Source organism: Volvox carteri, assembly GCF_000143455.1.
Source record: "Volvox carteri f. nagariensis unplaced genomic scaffold VOLCAscaffold_8, whole genome shotgun sequence".
In the NCBI taxonomy this organism is placed as follows: domain Eukaryota; kingdom Viridiplantae; phylum Chlorophyta; class Chlorophyceae; order Chlamydomonadales; family Volvocaceae; genus Volvox; species Volvox carteri.
Window position 1 is genome coordinate 620,437 of NW_003307551.1, and position 19,836 is coordinate 640,272.

At 58.6% G+C, this 19,836-nt stretch overlaps 3 protein-coding genes across 3 annotated transcripts; 2 read left to right on the plus strand and 1 right to left on the minus strand.

Annotated features, from left to right (window-relative positions):
* Positions 1-1,222: 1,222 nt before the first annotated feature.
* Positions 1,223-6,458, minus strand: VOLCADRAFT_88186 (uncharacterized protein; the record flags this gene model as incomplete). The annotated part of the gene is made up of 6 exons (XM_002947964.1): positions 1,223-1,350; positions 3,898-3,979; positions 4,267-5,303; positions 5,609-5,757; positions 6,099-6,181; positions 6,321-6,458. 6 exons carry the CDS (start codon positions 6,456-6,458, stop codon positions 1,223-1,225), a joined length of 1,617 nt encoding a protein of 538 aa, XP_002948010.1.
* Positions 6,459-6,695: 237 nt separating this feature from the next.
* VOLCADRAFT_103631 (uncharacterized protein) lies at positions 6,696-8,834 on the plus strand. Its single transcript, XM_002947810.1, has 3 exons — positions 6,696-6,970; positions 7,819-7,916; positions 8,580-8,834. Exons 1-3 carry the CDS (start codon positions 6,814-6,816, stop codon positions 8,691-8,693), a joined length of 369 nt encoding a protein of 122 aa, XP_002947856.1. The 5' UTR covers positions 6,696-6,813; the 3' UTR covers positions 8,694-8,834.
* A 1,000-nt stretch (positions 8,835-9,834) lies between these two features.
* VOLCADRAFT_88188 (uncharacterized protein) lies at positions 9,835-18,671 on the plus strand (the record flags this gene model as incomplete). Its single annotated transcript, XM_002947811.1, has 12 exons — positions 9,835-9,870; positions 10,539-10,978; positions 11,027-11,155; positions 11,457-11,616; positions 12,197-12,344; positions 12,614-12,817; positions 13,280-13,890; positions 14,113-15,996; positions 16,672-16,932; positions 17,108-17,241; positions 17,496-17,896; positions 18,376-18,671. 12 exons carry the CDS (start codon positions 9,835-9,837, stop codon positions 18,669-18,671), a joined length of 4,704 nt encoding a protein of 1,567 aa, XP_002947857.1.
* Positions 18,672-19,836: the final 1,165 nt, after the last annotated feature.

A 19,836-nucleotide genomic window follows, 5' to 3' on the forward strand; every position in this document is an offset into this window, starting at 1 on the left:
AAACGTATGCACGCCAAATTGCACCAAATATTAAGTCAACGCCCACATCTGCATCTGTGGTGAGCGACTCGGGTGGGATGGAACTCCTGATAACTTAGGGTTTTAGGGGCGGCTGGGGAGAACCAGCCTTCCTCAAGGCGGAGAGGACGTGCTGCGATCGTAATAGACGTACATAGAGCACCGTTCGGCTTGTTGAAACCTACGTAAGGAAATGTACGGCAATGAGTTGTGTCTTCATGGGCCGTTGGCTGCACGTCCTCTGGCTTCTCTGGCACCGCAGCTTTCACCCGGGTCCCCCCCCCGCCGCCAGTTTGCGCATGTCCTTGTGCGTGGACGTAGTACAGGATTGAAGTTATACTCCTAAACCATGAAAAGTCATGTGCATTATGTTAGCGGGCTTTCGGAGTGCGTGGACTAAGCCGGTACATATTAAGACGCATAAAAAACCCCTCAAAAGCTCATCAGCACGGATGGCAACGGAGTCGATGTTTTCTTCGAGCTTATTAATTCCCGCCAATTCCTCTCCCGCGCACGATCTGGCAGTGTAGCAAAGGTGCATGTCAAATTATCACTTTACACCGTATGCATGGAGAGATGGAAGGAGGTTTGGTGGTTGAGTTGCGGCGAAAGACAGCCACGTGAAAGGAAGCCACGGCAGCAGGTCGAGCAGAGGTTAGTGTCATAGAGACGGTGCCCGGTAGGCCCGTCCTTGTCAGGCCCTGCCCCCGTATCGCAGCGCAACACACCAAAGAGGACAGCCAGGCGGCGATGATCACACGGGCACAACCCACATGGCTCAACAAGGGTTGAACTCGCCTCGCAGGTTACCGGCAGAGGCATGGCTTGCCCCACCCAGTGCCCTAGTACTTATTCCGCCTACACCATGTATGCTGATCACTAGGTTGCTAGCTACGCACATTTGGACGGGGATATCCGTTCACCCGTCTGTGCGCCTGTCCAACACACAATCGTTCAATTGACCAAAAAAGTCGCTTTATTAAAAAATGCAACCTGGCATAGCACGGATTTGCAAGCGTAATGAAAAGTAAGATACACAGTCAATTAAACGCAAGGTCCCAAGCCGGGGCCGCCCCCACGTGCGAACAATGACCAGCTGGCCACACGCCACACGCCTTGCGACGCTCCCACACAGATATGGGGGGAAAGATGGGGTTTGGCGGGCTTGGTGCCAACCATACAAAATGGGCACACAACGAGCCCACTACCGACTAGGTCCTCCAAAAAGCGCATTCAACATCCCGGAGGTTATGTGGGTATGTATTATGTCGGTTAGGTAGGTGAGCAGATGAGATGGGAGACAGTCCACCGCACTGGGGCCATTCTCCCCGCCTGCCCATCGAGAGCACTGGGGGAAGAGGGGACAGGGGCTCCCAGCCTACTCCGCGAGTTCGCGGCAAACCTGTCAGCCCCGCGCCGCCTTCAGACAAACTGCATGGGAGGGTCCAGGAACGACTGGTACAATGGTACAATTCTAAAACATGCTGCATAAAACGTCACGCCAACAAAACTCCGCCACCAACACAGCGGGTAAATGAATAATAATACATAGTCTCACAAGTCAGTGGGCAAAAAGTTCGTACTTCTCGTCCAACGATTGGTTGGTATTCTATAGGGCACCTCACACGTCACAACTATCAACTCCGCCTTGTGTGCGTATGTGTGCAGGTTAGGGAAATGTCAGAGACCCCCAATAAGAAAAAAGAGGATGAAGGAGGGGCTCGCACGCTCGCTTGTGTGTTCTAAGTGACATTTCGAAGACCTATGCCTCGAAAGATATGGACCAGAAGGGCAATCAGCGTGTGTGCGTGCGTGGGTCTGTTTCCGTGCGTGTGTGCATGTGTTCAGCTAAAAGCCAGAACGCGTATTGATTCACCAGTCCCCCGGTTCATATATCCGCTAACGTAGCTCTATACTCCATCACGTCGTCGAGCTCAGCAGCAACAACGATCCGACGATCCGCAACCCAGTCCAAAACTTAACCGTACGCACCGCAGTGGCCCCCGAGGCAGGGAAAAAGCTAAATCACCAATTACGATTTAGTGTGACCAAAACATTATTGGGGCGTGATGAGGGTCTCCTGCAATAAATACATGTCCAATCTAAGTGTACATATGTATGTATATATGTTGAGAAAGAGAGGCCGCGTCCCATAAACCCTCTCTAACCCCATGACACCCCTCTCCCCACCCAAGAAGATCCAAAACCCGGGCGGTGTCCCCCGGGGGCGCTCAGTCGCCCGTTTAGGCAACTAGGGGAACCAGGGGACACCTCGGGCGCGCTCGTGGAGGAAAGAGAATTAATCCGTGAATATGAAAACCTCCCTGTTTTCCATTCCGCCAGTACAGCACAGGAGAAGTCCCACACTAAGGGCATGAGGGAAGAAAAGCCATCTATGGACGTATCCGTCCGTCCGTCCGTCCGCGGTCATCTTCACCATGTACAGCTTCTGCAGCTGCAACACACAACCCATGTTCAATATATTGAGGTTCTAGCAGGTAAAAAAACAGCAGTGGTGGTGGCGGTGTAGTAAGCAGCTAATCCACCTGCGCCGTACTGCAAGGGGCACAGCTCCTTGCCCGGGCTCGCCTATGCAGAAGATGCACAAACTTCGTCTGCTTCCAAACACGGTCTCAAGCTTTCTGGCAGCCATCATCATCATCATCATCATCACCATCATAATCGTCGTAGTCGTCTTATACACGGCCTCAGCCGCTGTAGCAATCGCAGCCGGCCGGCCCATCTTCCAGGGCGTGCAAAACCCCCTGTCACCCTTTCGCTTCAGTGGTTCTGAAGTCCATCATACAAGAATGTGAAGCACATTGCCTGTGCAACACCCCGGGGGAAGGCCCATGCAAAACTACTTCTTCCGCATCCCGCGGACCTCCGTATCCATTACTCTTAGCATACCCGGATAAATGCCCCATGCGCATGCACGCGCCAAGTATTCAGGACCCCGTGTTTTTCTGGCCTCCGGTCCTCCTTGCAGAGCATCCCTTGGCACGCCCCACACACGCACATACTGGCAAAGCTTTATCTTCCTCCTCTGCTGCGCTCTTCAACGTGCGACCTCAATCCTACACATGCCCAACAGTACTGCGACGACAAAAACGCACCGCCCTGATCTTCCAGAGGCTGACGTCCGTTCTCCCCACCTCCCGGACAGAAGCCCTCTTCCTCCCAACCTCTCTTTCCAACTCTTCTAGGGAGGACCCTCCCACACGCTGTGCCGTGTGCCGATGTAGTGGAAGAACTCACACCGCATGATGCTTCTCGAGTACGTGTGTGTATGAGACGGCACAACAGCTGGACTTTCCCACCCGGATGCGCTGCCCCGCCTCATCCGTGGTCTGTACCGCGTCCAGGTTCGTGGCAGGTACCGCGACCCACTTCAATTCCAAAAAGAGGGACATACACTGTGTTGCCGATCATAGTCCCAGTGCTGCAGTCGCAGCGCTACTCCACAGTCGAGCTGCGTTCAAATGGCTATTGTGTCTTGGTTCTTGTGCACGGGCGCTGCCGGATAGTCCGGTCTTGTAACTAGCTCGGCGTCGTTGAGTCCCGGTCAATCAGGACAATTTTTATAATATTCATAATAGCTATCTGCCGCGAAGACAGGAAACGGTGACGATGACGACCATAACGGCGAAAAGAAGAAAAAGAATGACGAAGGAAAAGGTTGTTGTGAAAGGGAAGACGACGTCGGGAAAAACAAGCAAGGTGCGCTAGGGATCTGTATCGGACGGCGGCTGAGTAGGACCTGCTCCACACGCATGCTGGTTCTCACACCCTTGGGGGGGCCCTCGGGCCCCCAAGGCCCCCGTCAAGGCGGGGTGATGAGGCCTCTCAGCCGACCCAGGATGCTCCTGCTGCCCTCACCGAGGATGCTGCGGCCGTTCTCACCAGGGTGACCCGCGCTGTGGCCACCCAAGCTCCGACCCGAGTCATGGGCAGCCAGAACCTGCGCCACCACGTACCAAGTCATGCGGAGTCAGGACGGGTGAGGCGCTGTGGTTACAGGAAAAAGCAGAATCAGGCAGGGCAAGGGAAAGCAAGGCACGGCGGCAGGGCTGCAAAACACACAGCACCTGACGAAGGATGAGGCGCTCTGGGGCCGGGATGGCGGCCTTGCTAAGGTCTCGGCCACAGAGACACAATGTGCGGATGCATTGTCGAACTCACGTCCCCGACACCTCGCTAAGCGGGGCCCCCTCCCTTCCCACCACCACGCAGGTTCTGTGTACCCACCGTTGACACCGGGTGCTTCCGGACATCCCCTGATGGGGTCTGTATGAGCTGGCAGTACGAACCCGACGCCAGCGGCGTCACCAGCGCAGCCGCCGCCGCAACAGCTGCCGATGTCGCCACCGACGAGGCGACCTTGGTCAGGTGCGGCGTCGTGTACGAACGCGCCCCGTGCACTTCCATCATTCGGCTCGACGAGGACGGTCCCAGCGATGGATTCTTAGGATGGCCGCCGTCGGAGCCGCTAGCCCACCTGTCGTCGCCGCCATGCAGTCCAGTCCGACGGGACCTGCTGCGCATCAGCGTCACGTCCCGCTGCAGCGACGCATGTGGCTCTACACCGCCGCTGCTGCTGCCGCCGCCGCCACTCGTACGGTACTGAAAGCTGCTACACGACGACGCGACCACAGGCACGGTACCAGTAGTTGTCGCCGCGCGATGATTACGGATCACGCGCGGGTTGCCCTGGCTGCGTTCATGTGCTGCGACTACTGCTGCGGTCGACCTGCTCGCGGACGGCGAGGTTGCCGCCTCACCGCCGTGCCGGCCCTCGTCAAAGCTGTTGGAGCGGCGCAGCGACCCTGAAACATTCGGGCCTGTTGGCGACATTACCTTGCGGCTGCTGTTCATTTCCAAGCTGTGGCGCGCTGGCATACTGGCGGCTTGGACGTGCAGCAGCTTAGAGCTCATCGTGGCGCTGACGCCGCCGCCACCACCGAGCGTCACCGCCCTGGCCCTGCCGGAGCGTGAGCCTGCGTCAGCGAAGGGGCTGATGGGACTGCCCGGTTGGGCACCCTGCGGGCTGCGCGTCACACAGACCAGTTGCGAGTTTGGATCGCTGATGCTGCTGCCACCGCCTGGCGATAAGATGTGCATGCGAGCTGGGGTGCGGGGGGCGGATGCTGTCCACTCCGGGCCGCCGCCGTGCTGCTGCACGTCCGAGTCCTCTGCGGAAGCGCAGCTGCCAGTGGCGGTGCCCCGCCTCCGGCGCGATGAGGGCGCAGCAATGCGGATGCTGCCGTTCCGGACCACGGGAGAGGCTGTGTGGTTGGGGCAGGGGCACAGGTGGTAGGGCGGCGGGGAGTGGGGGGCCTGGTGGGCAGTGCCCAATGAAATTTATGGGAGAGTGGCAACGTTTTGGTGCGCTAGTAATGCCGTCACGACAGGGCCTGGCACAGGAGAATGCTGCGGCACGCCGATGTCTCGTGTGATGACCGTTGTAATGTGTGTGGATCATTGGGTGGTTTGGATTGACTACGTGTGATACCAGAGGAACACGACCGCGCTCACAAGGCTGGTTCGCAAATGAACTGCATGCTTGCGTGGGAAAGCAGCACCATCTTACCGGGTAAGGTTTCTGTTTGCTGGGGCTGACTTTCTGCCTTTTCTGTGTCGGTCGTGCTCTCTTCATCGTCATCGTCAAAGAAGTCATCGTCAAGCCCGTAGGAACTTGCATCGCCGCTTCGGTTCCATTTTGCGTGTCCATAGCTCCAACTTCAGCAAAAGAGTAAGCGAAACTTGTTCATTCATGCCATAATAAACCCTTTCACACATGCGAAGCGACAAATAACAAATGCATAGCTCAACCAGTGAGAGGGTTAAGGATTTACCTTCGGTTATCTTCTGCCATCAACCGTGCCTCGCTCCTCATCACATCTTTACGGATCTGTGCCGCCGAAACAAACGCCTTCCTGCAGAAATAACGCAAGAACCGACGATGAGCAATACAGTTATAGCTCAAAAGGAAAACTGCATTACTGCCGCTTGGTGCAAACACGTCCTAAATAACTGGCGTTTCCTGCTGCGACTCTGTAGGCCGATGACCGGCCACGTACTTGCTCCGAGTTGCATCCAACGCGCGTCCAAATATTTCCCGAATGTCATCCGTATTGTTTTGATAAAGGAGCTGAGAAATGTCCTGTGCAGTCAACCAGCAGGCGATGGTGAAGTGAAAGGTCTACTTCAGCTTTAAGTTATGCAAATGCAAAAGCGTTTCTGAGATATAAGCTATGAGTGTCCTAATTCCTTGGCTCCCTGGTGCACGCCAAGGTGTTCACCTGACCATTGCGAAACTGCTGCGAGCCATTTCCTGCCTGGCTCTCAGCATCTGCAGGATCTCGTTGTCGAATGAAGGCACGCCATGGCGAGTTCTCCCATACTGCTATGCTTCGCCCATCATCGCGCCTTAAAGACATTTTGCAACGCCTAGCGTCCTAGCGTCTATATGTCATGCAAGTAATCAGGTACACGCCATATACCAGTACCGTAGCATTCCTAACAAATGCAACTCCCAATCCTCAATACAATTCCACTAAGCAGAGCAGTGTTATAAGTACGATATGCAGTTTCAGGTGCAAAGGCCTTATGCTTAAATAGTCATGGCAACCATTTGCGAAAATGTGCTTGATAATTGGAGCCCTAAAGAATTGAAACAAAAAGTTGGAAAGCGTTTAAGAGCATGCAGACAAGTCCATAGCCATTTATTTAAATGGAATCCGATACCGCGAGGTTTGACGCCACCGAGGAGTGATCCAGCAGTTGATTTAAACGATGGTTGCTGACAAGGCCACAGCCAGCGCCTTGTCGGGTGACCCACGGCGGCCGGAAAGTGTCACACCTTACAAGCCACCACCGCCATCTGAGGACAAAGTCGATGCCTACGCAACCGTGGGGATGGTGCTGGCAATGCTGGGCATGCTTTTGAAGCGTAAGTGTCTGCTGGCATTGTCCACTCCGCGCACACTGGCCCGCTCGTCTGCAGCATACAGCAATTGGTGGGCTGTCATTTGCTTCCGGTCGTTGCGGAAGCGTCACTGCTTTGCTGATTGGGGCGAAATATTCTAGGCTTTTTTCCGTTAAACAGCTTGCCTGCCTGCCTTCTTGCCAGCCACGAGCACGGACAGGTATGCCTTGATACACATCCATCTTCCTCAATTGTCCGTCTACTACCGCTGGGATACATGGGAATGATGCCCTCAAAGTCCATTTAAATCTGCTGCCCATCTGCCGTTGAGCATGTTAACAGCTTAGTGCCCGTAATACCCGTGGCCGCTATCAGTTGAAAGAGGAGTGTAGGAGGGTACGCACACATTTGCGGGCACGGCAAACACATCCTCTCTCTCTCTAACTCGCACACACATACCGACATATATACATAAACACACACAGAATGCTCAGATGCACACTTCGTCTGCTATTTCAACCACACTTCCCGAGATGCCGTAGCAATCCACTTTTGTGTGCAACCCACATCAGGCCCCTCTGACCGTCGTTGCTGCTGCTGCTGCTACTGCCTCTACTGTTGCCTACCTCAACCCAAACCTGTACCGGCCCCCACGTACCCGTCCACGCAACCCACATTCGCATTCGCAACTTACTCACCATCAACAGAACTGCCAGCCCACTCAGCTCCACCCACACCACCCGCCGAACCCCTTTCCTTTCTCTCGCTCCCCCCAATCGGGGCTACCTGTCCGTCATCCCCACGTGGGGCTTACCTCTTCCCGCCCCCCTCTTTGTCCGCCTCCTCTGCCCGTACTGTACCGTACACGACAGTACGAATATTTTCGTTTATCTCCATCGCCTTCATTGCGTCCTCCTTTATACAGCGCAACGCGGAGACGGACGTCAAACAGCTCATTATGGTCGGGATGGTGGGTCTCGTGGCGGGAGGGAGGAGGGGGGTGGGGGGAGGGAGGAGGGGGGAGGGGGTTGGGAGGGAGAGGGTGAGGGCTTTCGGGGCAGACCACATGGAGGGAAATGAAGAACGGAGCGGCACAGCGGTGACACGCGGCCTAACCGAATGAACCCAGATACAAACAGCCATCGATACGAGGGGGCGAGAGAGAGAAATGGAGACGGAGAGAGAGGGAAGGGGTAGGAGCTGCTGCTTATGAAACGGGCCTGCGTGTGTTGGGGTGCGAACGGATGCGAACTAGGACATGGATCAAAAAACCAGACAAGGGCCGTGTTCAGGACATGTTGGGACTGGCTCCATGCTGGTGGGTAGGTCCCTCATGATGGTGATGATGATGGTGATGGTGATGATGGTGATGATGATGAGGCCAACGGCGCGGTGCGGAAAGCTGGGAGGAGGGCGCTCGACACGTCTTACCTTTCTTAGCTAGCCACTCCGCATTCCCCTGACCCGCTTCGCGCTCTTCCGTCTCTCTCTCGCGCGCGCGCGCCCTTGCAACCGCCCTTGTGTGGGACCGGGGCAGCTGCCATTCGGTGTATAACTCTCTCCTCCCTTCTGCGCTTCTCAACTCTCTCCGGGCCATCCCTGGCCCCGCCACCTCCCCCTGGTGCCCGTTCAGATGGCTGTGGCGGGCTTGTTCTTCTCGCACCTCCAAGTCCTCCCCTCGGCGCCGTCGGCCACAAACACCACCGGCCCTGCAGTCGCCTCGGGGGCTGGCAGCGAGGGGCCGTAAAGAAGCCAGCGGCGGCCATCATTTTTTGCCCTCCACCCAATTTTGTCCAACAAGGGCTTGTCGCATCAAGGAAGAGACGTCAAGGGGCTTGAGGGTCCCTTGACTTGCATATTTGCACGTGTGTGTTTGTGTGTGGGGGAGAGGGTGGGGGAGGGAGTGGGTGACTTGGGGAGCGGCAGGGCAATGGACGGGCCGGGCTGATGGTGGCCGCACGCCCTAGGTAGGGCAAGACAGGACAACTTTTGACAGAGTGAGGGAATGAAAGCTTGTGGTGGCTATATTCGGGGTGTGAGGAGAGAGGGAGGAGGTGATGGCGCTGGCGGGCAGGGATGCAGGCGGGCCGCGAGGAGGGCTTGGCGCCCTTTGTGACTCGGGTATGGGGTGAGATGGGTTGGAGTGGGTGGTATCGGAGCTGTCTCACGCGCAGCTGGACTGGTGGCGGGGGGCTTCATGGGGGCGCAGCACAGGGCATGATACTGCTGTTGCACCTGCTGATGTTAGTGCTGCTGCTACTGATGCTCTATGTGTGCAATTCCCAACGAGTTACTGCGGCAGGTGTCATATCGGGTATGCTAGCGGACTAGTCGTTAAATTGGGCCGGAAGGCCAAAAGGGCCAGTACTAGTAGAACTGTTCCGGCAGGAGGTCTGGACTCCAGTGTAGGTGTAGCTCTGCTATTTATACATAGTGGACAGTGACACAGATGGTAACTAACGCGCTTGCATGCCTGTGGCGGGGCCCTCGGGGAAATCGGACAGACTAGCTACTGAGACCGCCCGTGTGGGGGATACTACTGGTTAATGACGAGATGTTCATTGCGAAGCTGGAAGAAGTTGTTGCGATCGCGGGTTGCTGCTGCTGCTGCTGTCGATGCTACATACATGTAGGATACCGTGTTGTTGGGGGGCGACCCGTGGGTCAGCGAGTCGAGCGCAATTCAGCAAGCGATAACTTGTTCGGCGCGCAGGCGGATTGATGGAAGGGCCAGTAGCGTAGCGTCGCAATTTGGATTATACAAAATTTTGGAATCCAAGTTCTGTGATTCTTGCTTTGAACAGCCCCGATCTGCGTACGAGCAGACTTTGTGTTGTTGTCTGCGGTGTTTTTTGCGCAGTTGCAGCTGCACGTTCTGAATCGCCACAATGGAATTGCGGTCCCGGTGTGTACGTGAATATACGGTGAGTGTGCCTGACGTCAGCGACTATACTACAGGGACACGCGTCCAAGCTTTGGCAAAACGAGCAACAAGCATCCTTGAGGCGAGGTGCGCAACGTGGGTAACCCTTAGCATACAAAAACGAAGTGGCCTGGGCTTTCAATATTTCACTCACAAGCATTTTTTCCAGCTTCGCCGGGTAGTATAACTTTTAAAGCAGCAGGGGAACATTCAGCAGAGGCCAATGAGACGCGGTTATGCAGTGATGACTGTCAGGGACTTGAAAGCATAAGGCGATGAGGGAAGAGCCCAAAGCAGCGGCAAAGAGGTATTATACCCGTGGAGCTTGTCGGAGGTGTATCCACCAGCACCCACGAGCACCCATTCCAGGACTTAGGACTCTCACCCCAAAAGCAGCCTCAAGACCACAGCAGCCTCCGTTCGTCACAAGAACTTAGGATCGTCACGACTGCCCCATCCACTTCGCACCGCCGTCCACCCCTCGTCATGCCATCACTGCCGTCCGACATATCGCCCCATGCCGCCGCCCTGGGGCACCGGCAAGGGTGCCCTCCACAGCAACAGCAGCAGTCCCATCCTTCCGCCTCCCCGCCCAACCCCACCTCTAATCCCCCCAACGACTCCGCCGCTAGTGCCGCTTGTTGCCTTGCCATCGCCTCTCCTTTTCAGCATGTTACCGGCCGCCAAGAGAACCCAAACGAACCGGTAGCGGACACTCCCTTCATGTCGGCAATTGAGGGCAAGGCGGCGGCGGCGGCGACGGCCGCCAACAACCGAACCTCAGTGGAGCTGGCAGCGGCGCTACGGGCACCTGAGCCTGCTGATGCTGATGCTGTTGGTGTGGACGCGGCCATAATCACCATCATCTGTACTGCAGGGCCAGGAAATCTTCAGTCGACATCTGGACTGGCGGGTGCGGCTGCGGCGGCATGTAAACCGGCGGCGCTATCCCACCTGCTGCCAACATGTACTCCACACACAAACCTGCAACAAGACCTGGATGCTGATCATAATCCCGTTCCTGCCGACAGCCTAAAGCTTCCGAGTAGCAGCCGCAACGGCGGCGGCGGCGGCCAGGGCAGTTGCGGCGGCGACCATTCCACCCCTCCGTCAGTTTCCCTCGCCGTCCTTCCTCCCGCTTCTCCGGCTCCCGCCAGCTACTGCTTCCCCTCGCCGTCCCACGACCGCGACCAAGAGAGTCTCAAGCCCATGTTTCACGTGATGCCCGTCAGCGGTTGGGGCTCCGACCCCAACGGACCCATCTTCTACAAGGGCCGATACCACCTGTGAGCGCAGTGAACGGGGGAGGTGGGAAGGGAGTGCATGAGAGGGCCAGCAGAGAGCGGCGCGGGAGGGACAGGCACATACAGAAGACATTGCCCTGACCACCAGAGCCATCGGTAGGAAGTCCCGGAGAGACAGTGGATACTATAGCTACAGAAGCAAGGGCGGTGACAGTGATGACAGTCATAATGGTAATCTTGTTGTTGTGAGGCGCTCCATCCATAGTATCACCAACGAAACCACTACCCTCCCCAGCGCATGGACATCCTGTCTGGCCCGCCTCGCGCCCTTGTTGTCGTACAGGTTTTACCAGGCGCGCCCGGGTACGTGCCAGTGGCACTGGGGCGTGGGTTGGGATCACGTGGTGTCGTACGATCTGGCGCATTGGGATCGACTGCCGCCCGCCATTTTTCCAACTCCAGGAGGGCCCGACGCGGACGGCTGCTTCTCAGGATCAATTGCGGTACGGCACCGTCGTGCAACTTCTCCACGTGTGTTCACCACGCGCGTCAACACACGCACTCTGTTAAAAGCTATATTCTAGTTTTGCCGCCCGTGCTAACCTAGGGTTTTAAAAACTATGTTTTAAAAGCTATCTATGTCTATTAAAAACTATCTTTGTATGATGTTGTTACAGGGTGGAATAGCTTCACCAGCGGCCCCCTTTCCCGAGGCAGTTCCCTGCTCTCCCCTGCGAGAGGGGCACCCTAATCCATTTCATCCCATCCGACTTCAGAATGCATTCGTTGGGTTCAGCATCTCACCACCAGCATCCACCAGCATGCGAACACATAACACCGTCCCATTTTGCCTACCTTAAGGTCATGAGGTGCGTACCTGCTCCCCCGCACGTGCCCGTACCGTACGACATTAGCAAGGTTTTCACGTGTCCGTATTCCAGCACACGCAATGATCCAATTATCCGGCATATTCGCTATATATATGTCGGTCCACGCGCAATGCCGGTGACCTTCTGTTCTCATGTATTGCGGCTGCTACTGCGTCTGCTGCTGTGCCGTCCTGCGGCTGCGTGTGTACGGCAGGTTGAACCGCGCACGGGTGTGCCGGTGTGTTTTTACACGGGCGCCCGGCTACGCACCAACCGAGAGGTGCCCCTGCCGCACCCCCCGCCCAGTCACGATATGGGTCTGCCGCACTTCGAGGCGCAGTGCTGCGCCGTATGTGATCCAGGTATGTGCGGCTACGGCGTCGGTGTGGGTACTGGGGAGGGGGGAAGCAGGGCGGTGCCCGTCAAATGTGTATATGCATGCACACAAGTATTTTTGGTAACACACACCGGCTGCAGCGTCTCCGTGTCGCGCCCGCCTGGTTTGATTTAATATGGACGTTGCTAGGTTGATCCGGCGATATTCGTGCTTCCAAACATTTATCCCGCCTTCACCCCGCATAACTCATTTCTTCGCCATTGCCCCCTCCGCCATCTGCAAACGTCCACGTAGACGACGAGTTGCTGGTCAAGTGGCGCAAGGTACCGATGCCGCTGATGGAGCTGCCCCACACGGGCCAGCTCACCGCCTGGCGCGACCCGTGGTTCGTGGAGCAGGGCGACGGGCGCGGACGCGAGTGGACGATGCTTATCGGCAGCGGGCTCAAGGATGGCGGCGGTACGGCACTGGTGTACCGTACACAGGACATCACACGGGGTGAGACGGCCTCCGGGTCGGGGGCCCCCCCGGGTTTGCGATTGTTGCTTGGCTCGTACGTTTTGCTCATTGTACCGCAGTTGACTCCTTTAAGCGGTTGGGATAGCTATTGGGAGCTGCAGCTGTAGGTTTTGACTGCGGTTTCGGTTGCGCAGAGGAGGCTGTTAGGACTGTGGTGGTTGTTGAGGTTGCCGACGCAGTTGCGAATACCGTTGCATCTGCGGTTGCTGTCATATGTTATGTCTTGTGTGCTTAGTTAGGGGTTTGGTGCTGCTGGTGGGTACCGGAGGTGGCTACGGCAAGCGCACACAGCCAATCCAGGCGATTGGTCACCCGTCCCTCTCCTCCAAGCCTCCGTCTGACTTCTGCAAGTCATGTGCGAAACTGGTGTGGCTCTCCCTCGATTCTCTCTGCTGTGCGCATTTCCATGTCGTGTTTTCCGGTCTTCCTCACTCACCACAGGCTGGCGGTTTGTGGGCGACTTGTGCAGCTGGCCCAACCCCAAGATGGGAGTGGTGTGGGAGTGTCCCTTCCTCGTGCAGCTGCAGCCTCTGCCGCTGTGCGCCCACGTGCTCCCCACTACGGACCTGGCGGGTCTCATGGAGGCGGAGGGGGAGGAGGGGGAAGGGGAGGAGGAAGCGGGGGAGGGGGAGGGGGAGGAGAGGGAAGGGGAGGAGGAAGCGGGGGAGGGGGAGGGGGAGGAGAGGGAACATATGGTCGAGATGGAACCGATGGCGACGGCGGTCGCGGCGGCGGGGAAGGCGGAGGTGGAGGAGGATGGGCTGGCGGAGGTGGTGGAGGATATCATTGAGGCGAAGGCGTTCGGTCCCAAGGCGGCAGCGGCAGCCAAGGCGGAGGAAGCGGCAATGGCGCCAACGCCGCCAACTCTGCGTACTAACGACGCGCTGAAGAACAGCGGGGAGGTCGAGGAGGTGGCGGAGGATGGTTTCCAGGCAGCGGTGAGGGCGGAGGTGGGATCGGTCATGCAGACGATGGCGGTGATTGTTTATGAGGAGGCCGAGGTGGCACTGGCGCAGACGGGGACAGGGGCGGAGGCGGTGGAGGAGGGAGAGGTGGGCGATGTTGTCGGTTTTCACCGCGGTATGCCCCCGGCCGCTCTCACAGGCAGCTGTCACCTCCCGGCTATGCTTCATACGACGCGGTCGGATTTGACCAAGGGAAAGGAGAAATTGGACGAGAAGCAGCTAATGCAACTAATGCAGCAGGATCAGCAGCAGCAGGATCAGCAGCAGCAGCAGCAGCAGCAGCAGCAGGGGGTGATGGAGGCGGCGGAGCCAAGCGGTGTGATCGCTGGACGAGAGAGCAGCAGCGGTGCGAGCGACACCTCCATGGTGCACGGCAGCAGGCTGGAGTGTACGGCAAGTGGTTCAAGCAGTCTGCGAAGCAGATCCAGAAGCGGCGACAGCGGCAACGGCGGCGCCGTTGGCGACTCGGAGACGGCGTCGGAGTGGCAGAGGCAGGCCGTGAGCAGCAGCATCGGCGGCGGCGGCGGAGACAAGGGGGGTTATGCAGCCGAGGTGCCGACGTCGTTGGTTGAGGCGGTACGGCAAACGCTGGCGGCGGAGCCCGTCGTGCAGCTGGCGGCAATGCCACAGCCCGTCAGGTCTGTGGACATTGCGGCTGCGGAGCCTGTGATGATCAAGATGTCCGTGTCCCGAACTGGGTGTGCCGATGTAGCAGCGGTAGCCGAACTGGTGGATGCGTTACTGCAGGCAGTGACGCAAGAACAGCAAAGTACGGCATGTACAGCAACCAAAGCGGCAGCCGTCGAGTCGTCTTCCGCCATCGCCGCCGCGCACGCTGCTGCCACCGAGTTCGATTTCGTCACCGCCGTCGCACCAGCAGCCGCGGTTCGTCATGGCGCTGACGTCATCGACTTCAGCGTGATTGCGGCCGCGCCCTGGACAGCCCCCGCTGACCTTGGCTCGGATGCGTCGACAGCCATCGCCAGTATTACTGTACGGCGGGCTGTTTCCTTGTTGCCCTCGCCGGTGCTTGAGAACGGGGCCAGCAGCCATGCTGCAGACGCCGGCGACGCAAGCGGAGGCGGCCATGTGGACCCGCGCGCCCCTTCCGTACCTGCCGCAGCCGCCGCCGCTACTGCCGACGAAGAGATTGCTGCAGCCGCCCCAGGCCAGGCTCCGATTGTACGAAGCTGCTGCCTGACCAGCTCCACGCTCACCGCGTCCGCCACCGTCCCCGCCGCCGCCGCCGCTGACCGTGCCGTACTTCAAGACCTGCACTTCATGGTCACGCAGGTCATGGAGGCGCGTCGGGCCCGGGCCGGGGCGGCAGCAGCAGCGGCGGCGGAGGAGGAGGATGCGGCGCTCAGGGGCGACAGCGGCGGTACCATGGGCTCCGTGACTGCGAGCGGCGGCAAATTGAGCTACAGTCCTGGCGTGATGGGCCACTCGGCGGTTCCGGAGCCTGATACGGAAGTGGAGCCGCTGCCAGCACCCGTTACCATGCGCTACCATAAGGCCCAGCCGCTGCGGCCTCTGACGGCAACGGTGGCGGCGCTTTCTGCCGGATGTGGCACCTCCGTCGCTACCGATTTGCGCTGCTCGGCCGCTGCACCTGATGCGCTGGATAGTCCACAGATGCTCGCTGCCACCCCTGCGAACTCCGCAACCGAGTTAGACAGCCCCGCTTCCGCCCCGGCGTTTTCCTATGCCGCCGCCGTCGCCGCCGCCGCTGCCGCTACCGCGACTGCCGCCACTGCCAGCATCGTTGAGACCAAACCAACCGTTGAACTTAAGCCAAAGGCCGTGAGACCAAACGCCGATGCCGCCTCCTCGGATTTCCGCATCGGCGACGGCGCCATGCATGTGCAGCTGCCCCTACTTAATGCCGGCGGCAGCGGTGGCGTCGCCAGCGGCGGCACCAGCCCTGTGCCCACCCTGGCACGTGCCGCCGACGTCGCCTCCACTACGCGCCACGCCTTCGCAAGCTCCGTACCGCAACACCGGCGCTGGCTATTCGGCAATGCACCCGATGCATGCCACATCTCCGGCGACCTGGTAGGCACGCGACCGATTTACTGGATCGGCGAGTACGACAGTACGGCAGCGAAATACGACATCGCCAATGCTGTGGGCGCGGCACCGCTGGACATTGGGAACTGCCTGTACGCGCCGGCCTGCTTCCAAGACGCTCAGGTACGGAAGCTGTACGGCACGGCACCTGGACACCATTAGTCATCACGGGTCTAGCGGTATGTGCGATAAATCCGATTTGCGCGCACACGCGCGCGAAGTGCTTGGCGCGCATTTGCAGTTGACACATGTGCCGTACTGTGTACCAGCTACTACAGATACGAAATTGAGTGAAATGCACAAAAAATGAATATGATCTGTGATGTGTGTAGACAGCACATGAATGGCAGTAGTCCAGGGAGGGTAAGGGAAGGCGGGGGAGTAGGTGGGAAACAGAAGGCTGTAAAAGGCTGCTGCTGCTGCTGTGGGAAAGGGATGCGATCAATACTCCCCCAGGGTCATTCAGGTCGTAATCATGAAGGTAAGTGTAACGAAGGTGATAAGGTAAAAATTACAATCTGCGGTGTTAAAAACCATAGGGCCGGCAAGAGTCCGAATGGAGCCGACTATTAGATCCCCCCTCCCCCCGGAGGGGAGGAGAGGGTGGATGTAGTAGCTGGTACACAGTACGGCACATTGAACAACTACAAATACGCGCAAAGCGCTTCAACAGCATCTCGCGAGCTCTCCTTTTCAGCGGTGGCCAGCTGCTACAGTGGACGAGAGGGTGGAGGAGCTTGGGTTTGGTCAGCATGGAATCCCCCCCTCTCCGCTCTCGTGCAACCCCCCCTCCCCCAGGCGTATAATTTCCTATCAGGTTCCACCACCTGCATCTGCACCACTACCACCTCGACCTCCTGTTGCCTACTTGCCGAAGTCGGCACTCTGCTACCGTCGTTACCCCCTGCCCAACATGAGCAGGGCCGTCACATCCTGTGGGGCTACATGAAGGAGCTGCGCCGAGTGCCTCCTGCCCCCGCCCTGTGTGACAAGTACAGCTACGCTGGTTGTGTGTCCCTCCCGCGGGCCTTATACCTGCGAGGGGATAAGCTGTTCCAGGTGGGTGGGCTGCAGCGGCATGTGGAGTGGTGCCGCACCCAGCCCGCCTCGGCCTACCCCTGCTCTCTCTCCCTCGCTCCCTGCCTTCTCTCCCTAGGGATTAGGACCCCCCCCCCCTTACACCGCACCCCGCTCACCCCGCACCCCCTGCCGCGCTGTCCCCCGCGCCCGACAGCTCCCCCTTCCCGAGCTGACTGCGCTCCGCAGTGACGTGGCAGTTCACTTCAGCCGGGTGTCGCTGACCCACGGGTCACCCTGGCGGCTGATGGGGCTGCGGGGGCTGCACCTGGACCTAGAGATGGCGATCAGGTGGGGGAGCGGGAGGGGTGCGAGTGCCAGGAGGAGCGGGGGGGGGGGACAAGAGGTGACGTAAGGCCTTGGGCCGGCGGGTGGTGGGTGGAGGGCGGGCGGGGGAAGGGACCGGAGCGCCTGTGTACTCTTATAGCCCGGTGTTAGCTCCGGAACCAAGGGGCAGAATTGCCAACTACATACCCCTCCTCGCTTGTCAGCACCGTCCCCGCTAACTTCCCCAATCTCCATCTCTTCCCTGCCTCCCAATCCAGTCCCGGTACTGCGCACCGTACGGTAGTGCTGCTTCGCAGCTGGCGTCCCAGGGGTCGTGGCGCTGCCGCCCTAGTGTACGACTGGACGAGCCGCCGACTGTACGTCGTGTTCGAGGCGATGCACCCCAGCCGCCAGGCGCTGTGGCGCGGGGAACACCCCCCCGCAGGCGCCTCCACGGCCTCCGCCATGACGCCACCCCCCTCCTCCTCCGCTTCTGTAGCGACCACGCAGCCGCAGCAGCAGGGCCCCCACCTCCACCAACATCATCACCACTCCTTTCCACCGGACTTGCCGTCAGAGCTTATAAGGGCTGATCCGGATCTGGAGCTTTCCTCTGACACCAGCCTGGAGGGCCCGCTATCGGACGAGGAGGAGATGGTGGAGGAGGACACGGCGGGTGGTGAGGGGGAGGTGGCGACAGGAGACTTGGACCACGCTGCTGCAGCCGCATCACGCCAACCCCCGGACGCGCACCGACCACGAGCTGCCCGCACAACACCGTTCAATCGGGACTTGGAGGAATGGCTGTGGATGTGGCGGGGTAGAGCGGGTGAGGGGAGGGCAGGGATTAGGGTTGGGGGGCCGGGGTATGCCGTACGCGTGCTTCAGGGGCGGAGCGTGCGGGGTATGTCAAGGCTGCTGGCAGCTTCACGGCCAATGGTGACCAAGTGCATGTAGCGGGCCTACCTGCCATCTGGTGGGTTGCGGTTCTACTGGCTACTCATGACTTTGGCCTGATTGGGGACCTCCAGTAAGAAACAATAAAAAAAGACTCGCCTCCTTGCGCTTTCCGAGGGGAGGAAGGAGGTGATCCTTCTCCCCTGACGAGGCCCCCCCGCACCGCTTTCCCCTTCCCGTCCCGTCCCGGTTTCTGTCCAGGCGGCGACTTGGACCTTCCCCCCGGCTCCCCCTTGCGGCTGCGTGTGTTTCTGGACGCGTCGTGTCTGGAGGTGTTCACCGGCAGCGGGCAGGTGCTCACAACCCGGGTGTATCGGGGACATGCGCCACACGTGAAGCCCCAGCAGCCCCAGCCCCATCAGCAGCACGCTGACCCCGGTATCGAGGTGTGGAGTGTGGGGGGCAGCTGCAGCCTGGACGACCTGCACGCCTACGAGATGGACACAGCCTGGCTCAGGGAGGGGGATGCGCCGCTGGATGGCTTCGTTCGCAAATAGCATTTGGCGACGGTTGAGGCCAGCAGCGAAGAACCTGTGTAGCCGCAGCGGTTCATCAATTCCTGCATTCCGCGCCTCGACGGAATCCGGCGTACTGAATCCAGTAATACGTTTTGAGCTTCAATGGCGTGTTGTGTCGTGGCTGGTAGCTACCATAGGGTTGGGGATGCAGCGACGCTAGGCATATGAACGCATGATGCATTTGGCAGAACAAAGGAGAACATCTGCTGACCATTGACCGCTTAAGATGCATTGACCGCTGCATCGGCCATCTCTCCTCAGCATTTTAGATCCGGAGCCGGAGCGCAACAAGCCTGGAGCAGGAAGACTCTTCGGAGACAGCATGACCATCACGCCCATATAGCCCCGCGATGCTCCAGCCCAGCAGACAACAGGGGCGGCACGGCAACGAGGGGTTAACACACGCACACGTTAACGCGGGGGTGTACGCGTCTTGTGCACTGTCCCGTATCTGTTTCCCTTTGTGTTGTGCAGTGGGACAAACCCAAGCTACGTCCACAGCGGCATTAAGTTCATGACAGGCACAGGTGCTGCCTGCGGCAGCGCTGTGAAATACAGCGCTATGATGGACGTGTCCGTGGAGATGGTCAGGGGCATGAGTCCAAGTTGGTGTTGTGAAAGTGCCCAGCGACAAATGTGGGTTTGGTCTTATGGTTGCTGGCACGGTGGTACGGCCGTGGTACGTCGCCACAGTTTTGCCTATTGAAGTAAAAGCGGATTAGTATGGCATTAAGACAACCTATCGGGTGTAGACAGAACAGCGCGTCATAACGTGGCTGAACGCGGAGGCGCCTGTGGGGGCTGGCAGCCCAGGACGGACGGATGGGTCCCCTCTGAGAGAGCAGTGGGAGACAATACACTGAGTGGCATGACGAAAGGAAAAATCAATGGTAAAAATCTTTTAGTCGCCTCCAAAAAAACTAAGTTGCCTCAAGCAGTACGAACTACGCCGGTATGAAGAAGGGAGCTGAACACCCAGGGCAAAGACCGAACGCACGGAGGGCAGCAAGCAGCAGCACGATCTCTTCAGTGCCGAAGGGTGTTACCCCTAGGATACGGCCAGTGGTTCATGTATGGATCGTCGTTCCTTGTTGTACACGGCCCCGTTATGATGCTTTGGCTGACAGCAAGTGAAAGGTTGGCA

What these genes read in the sequence shown, in the direction of transcription:
- VOLCADRAFT_103631 (XM_002947810.1), top strand. Translation starts at nt 6,814, where the DNA reads ATGGTTGCTGACAAGGCCACAGCCAGCGCCTTGTCGGGTGACCCACGG. An exon ending in GCTGGGCATGCTTTTGAAGC is followed by an intron (nt 6,971 to 7,818) that starts GTAAGTGTCTGC and finishes CGTACACGACAG; the next exon opens with TACGAATATTTTCGTTTATC. An exon ending in AGCTCATTATGGTCGGGATG is followed by an intron (nt 7,917 to 8,579) that starts GTGGGTCTCGTG and finishes GTGCCCGTTCAG; the next exon opens with ATGGCTGTGGCGGGCTTGTT.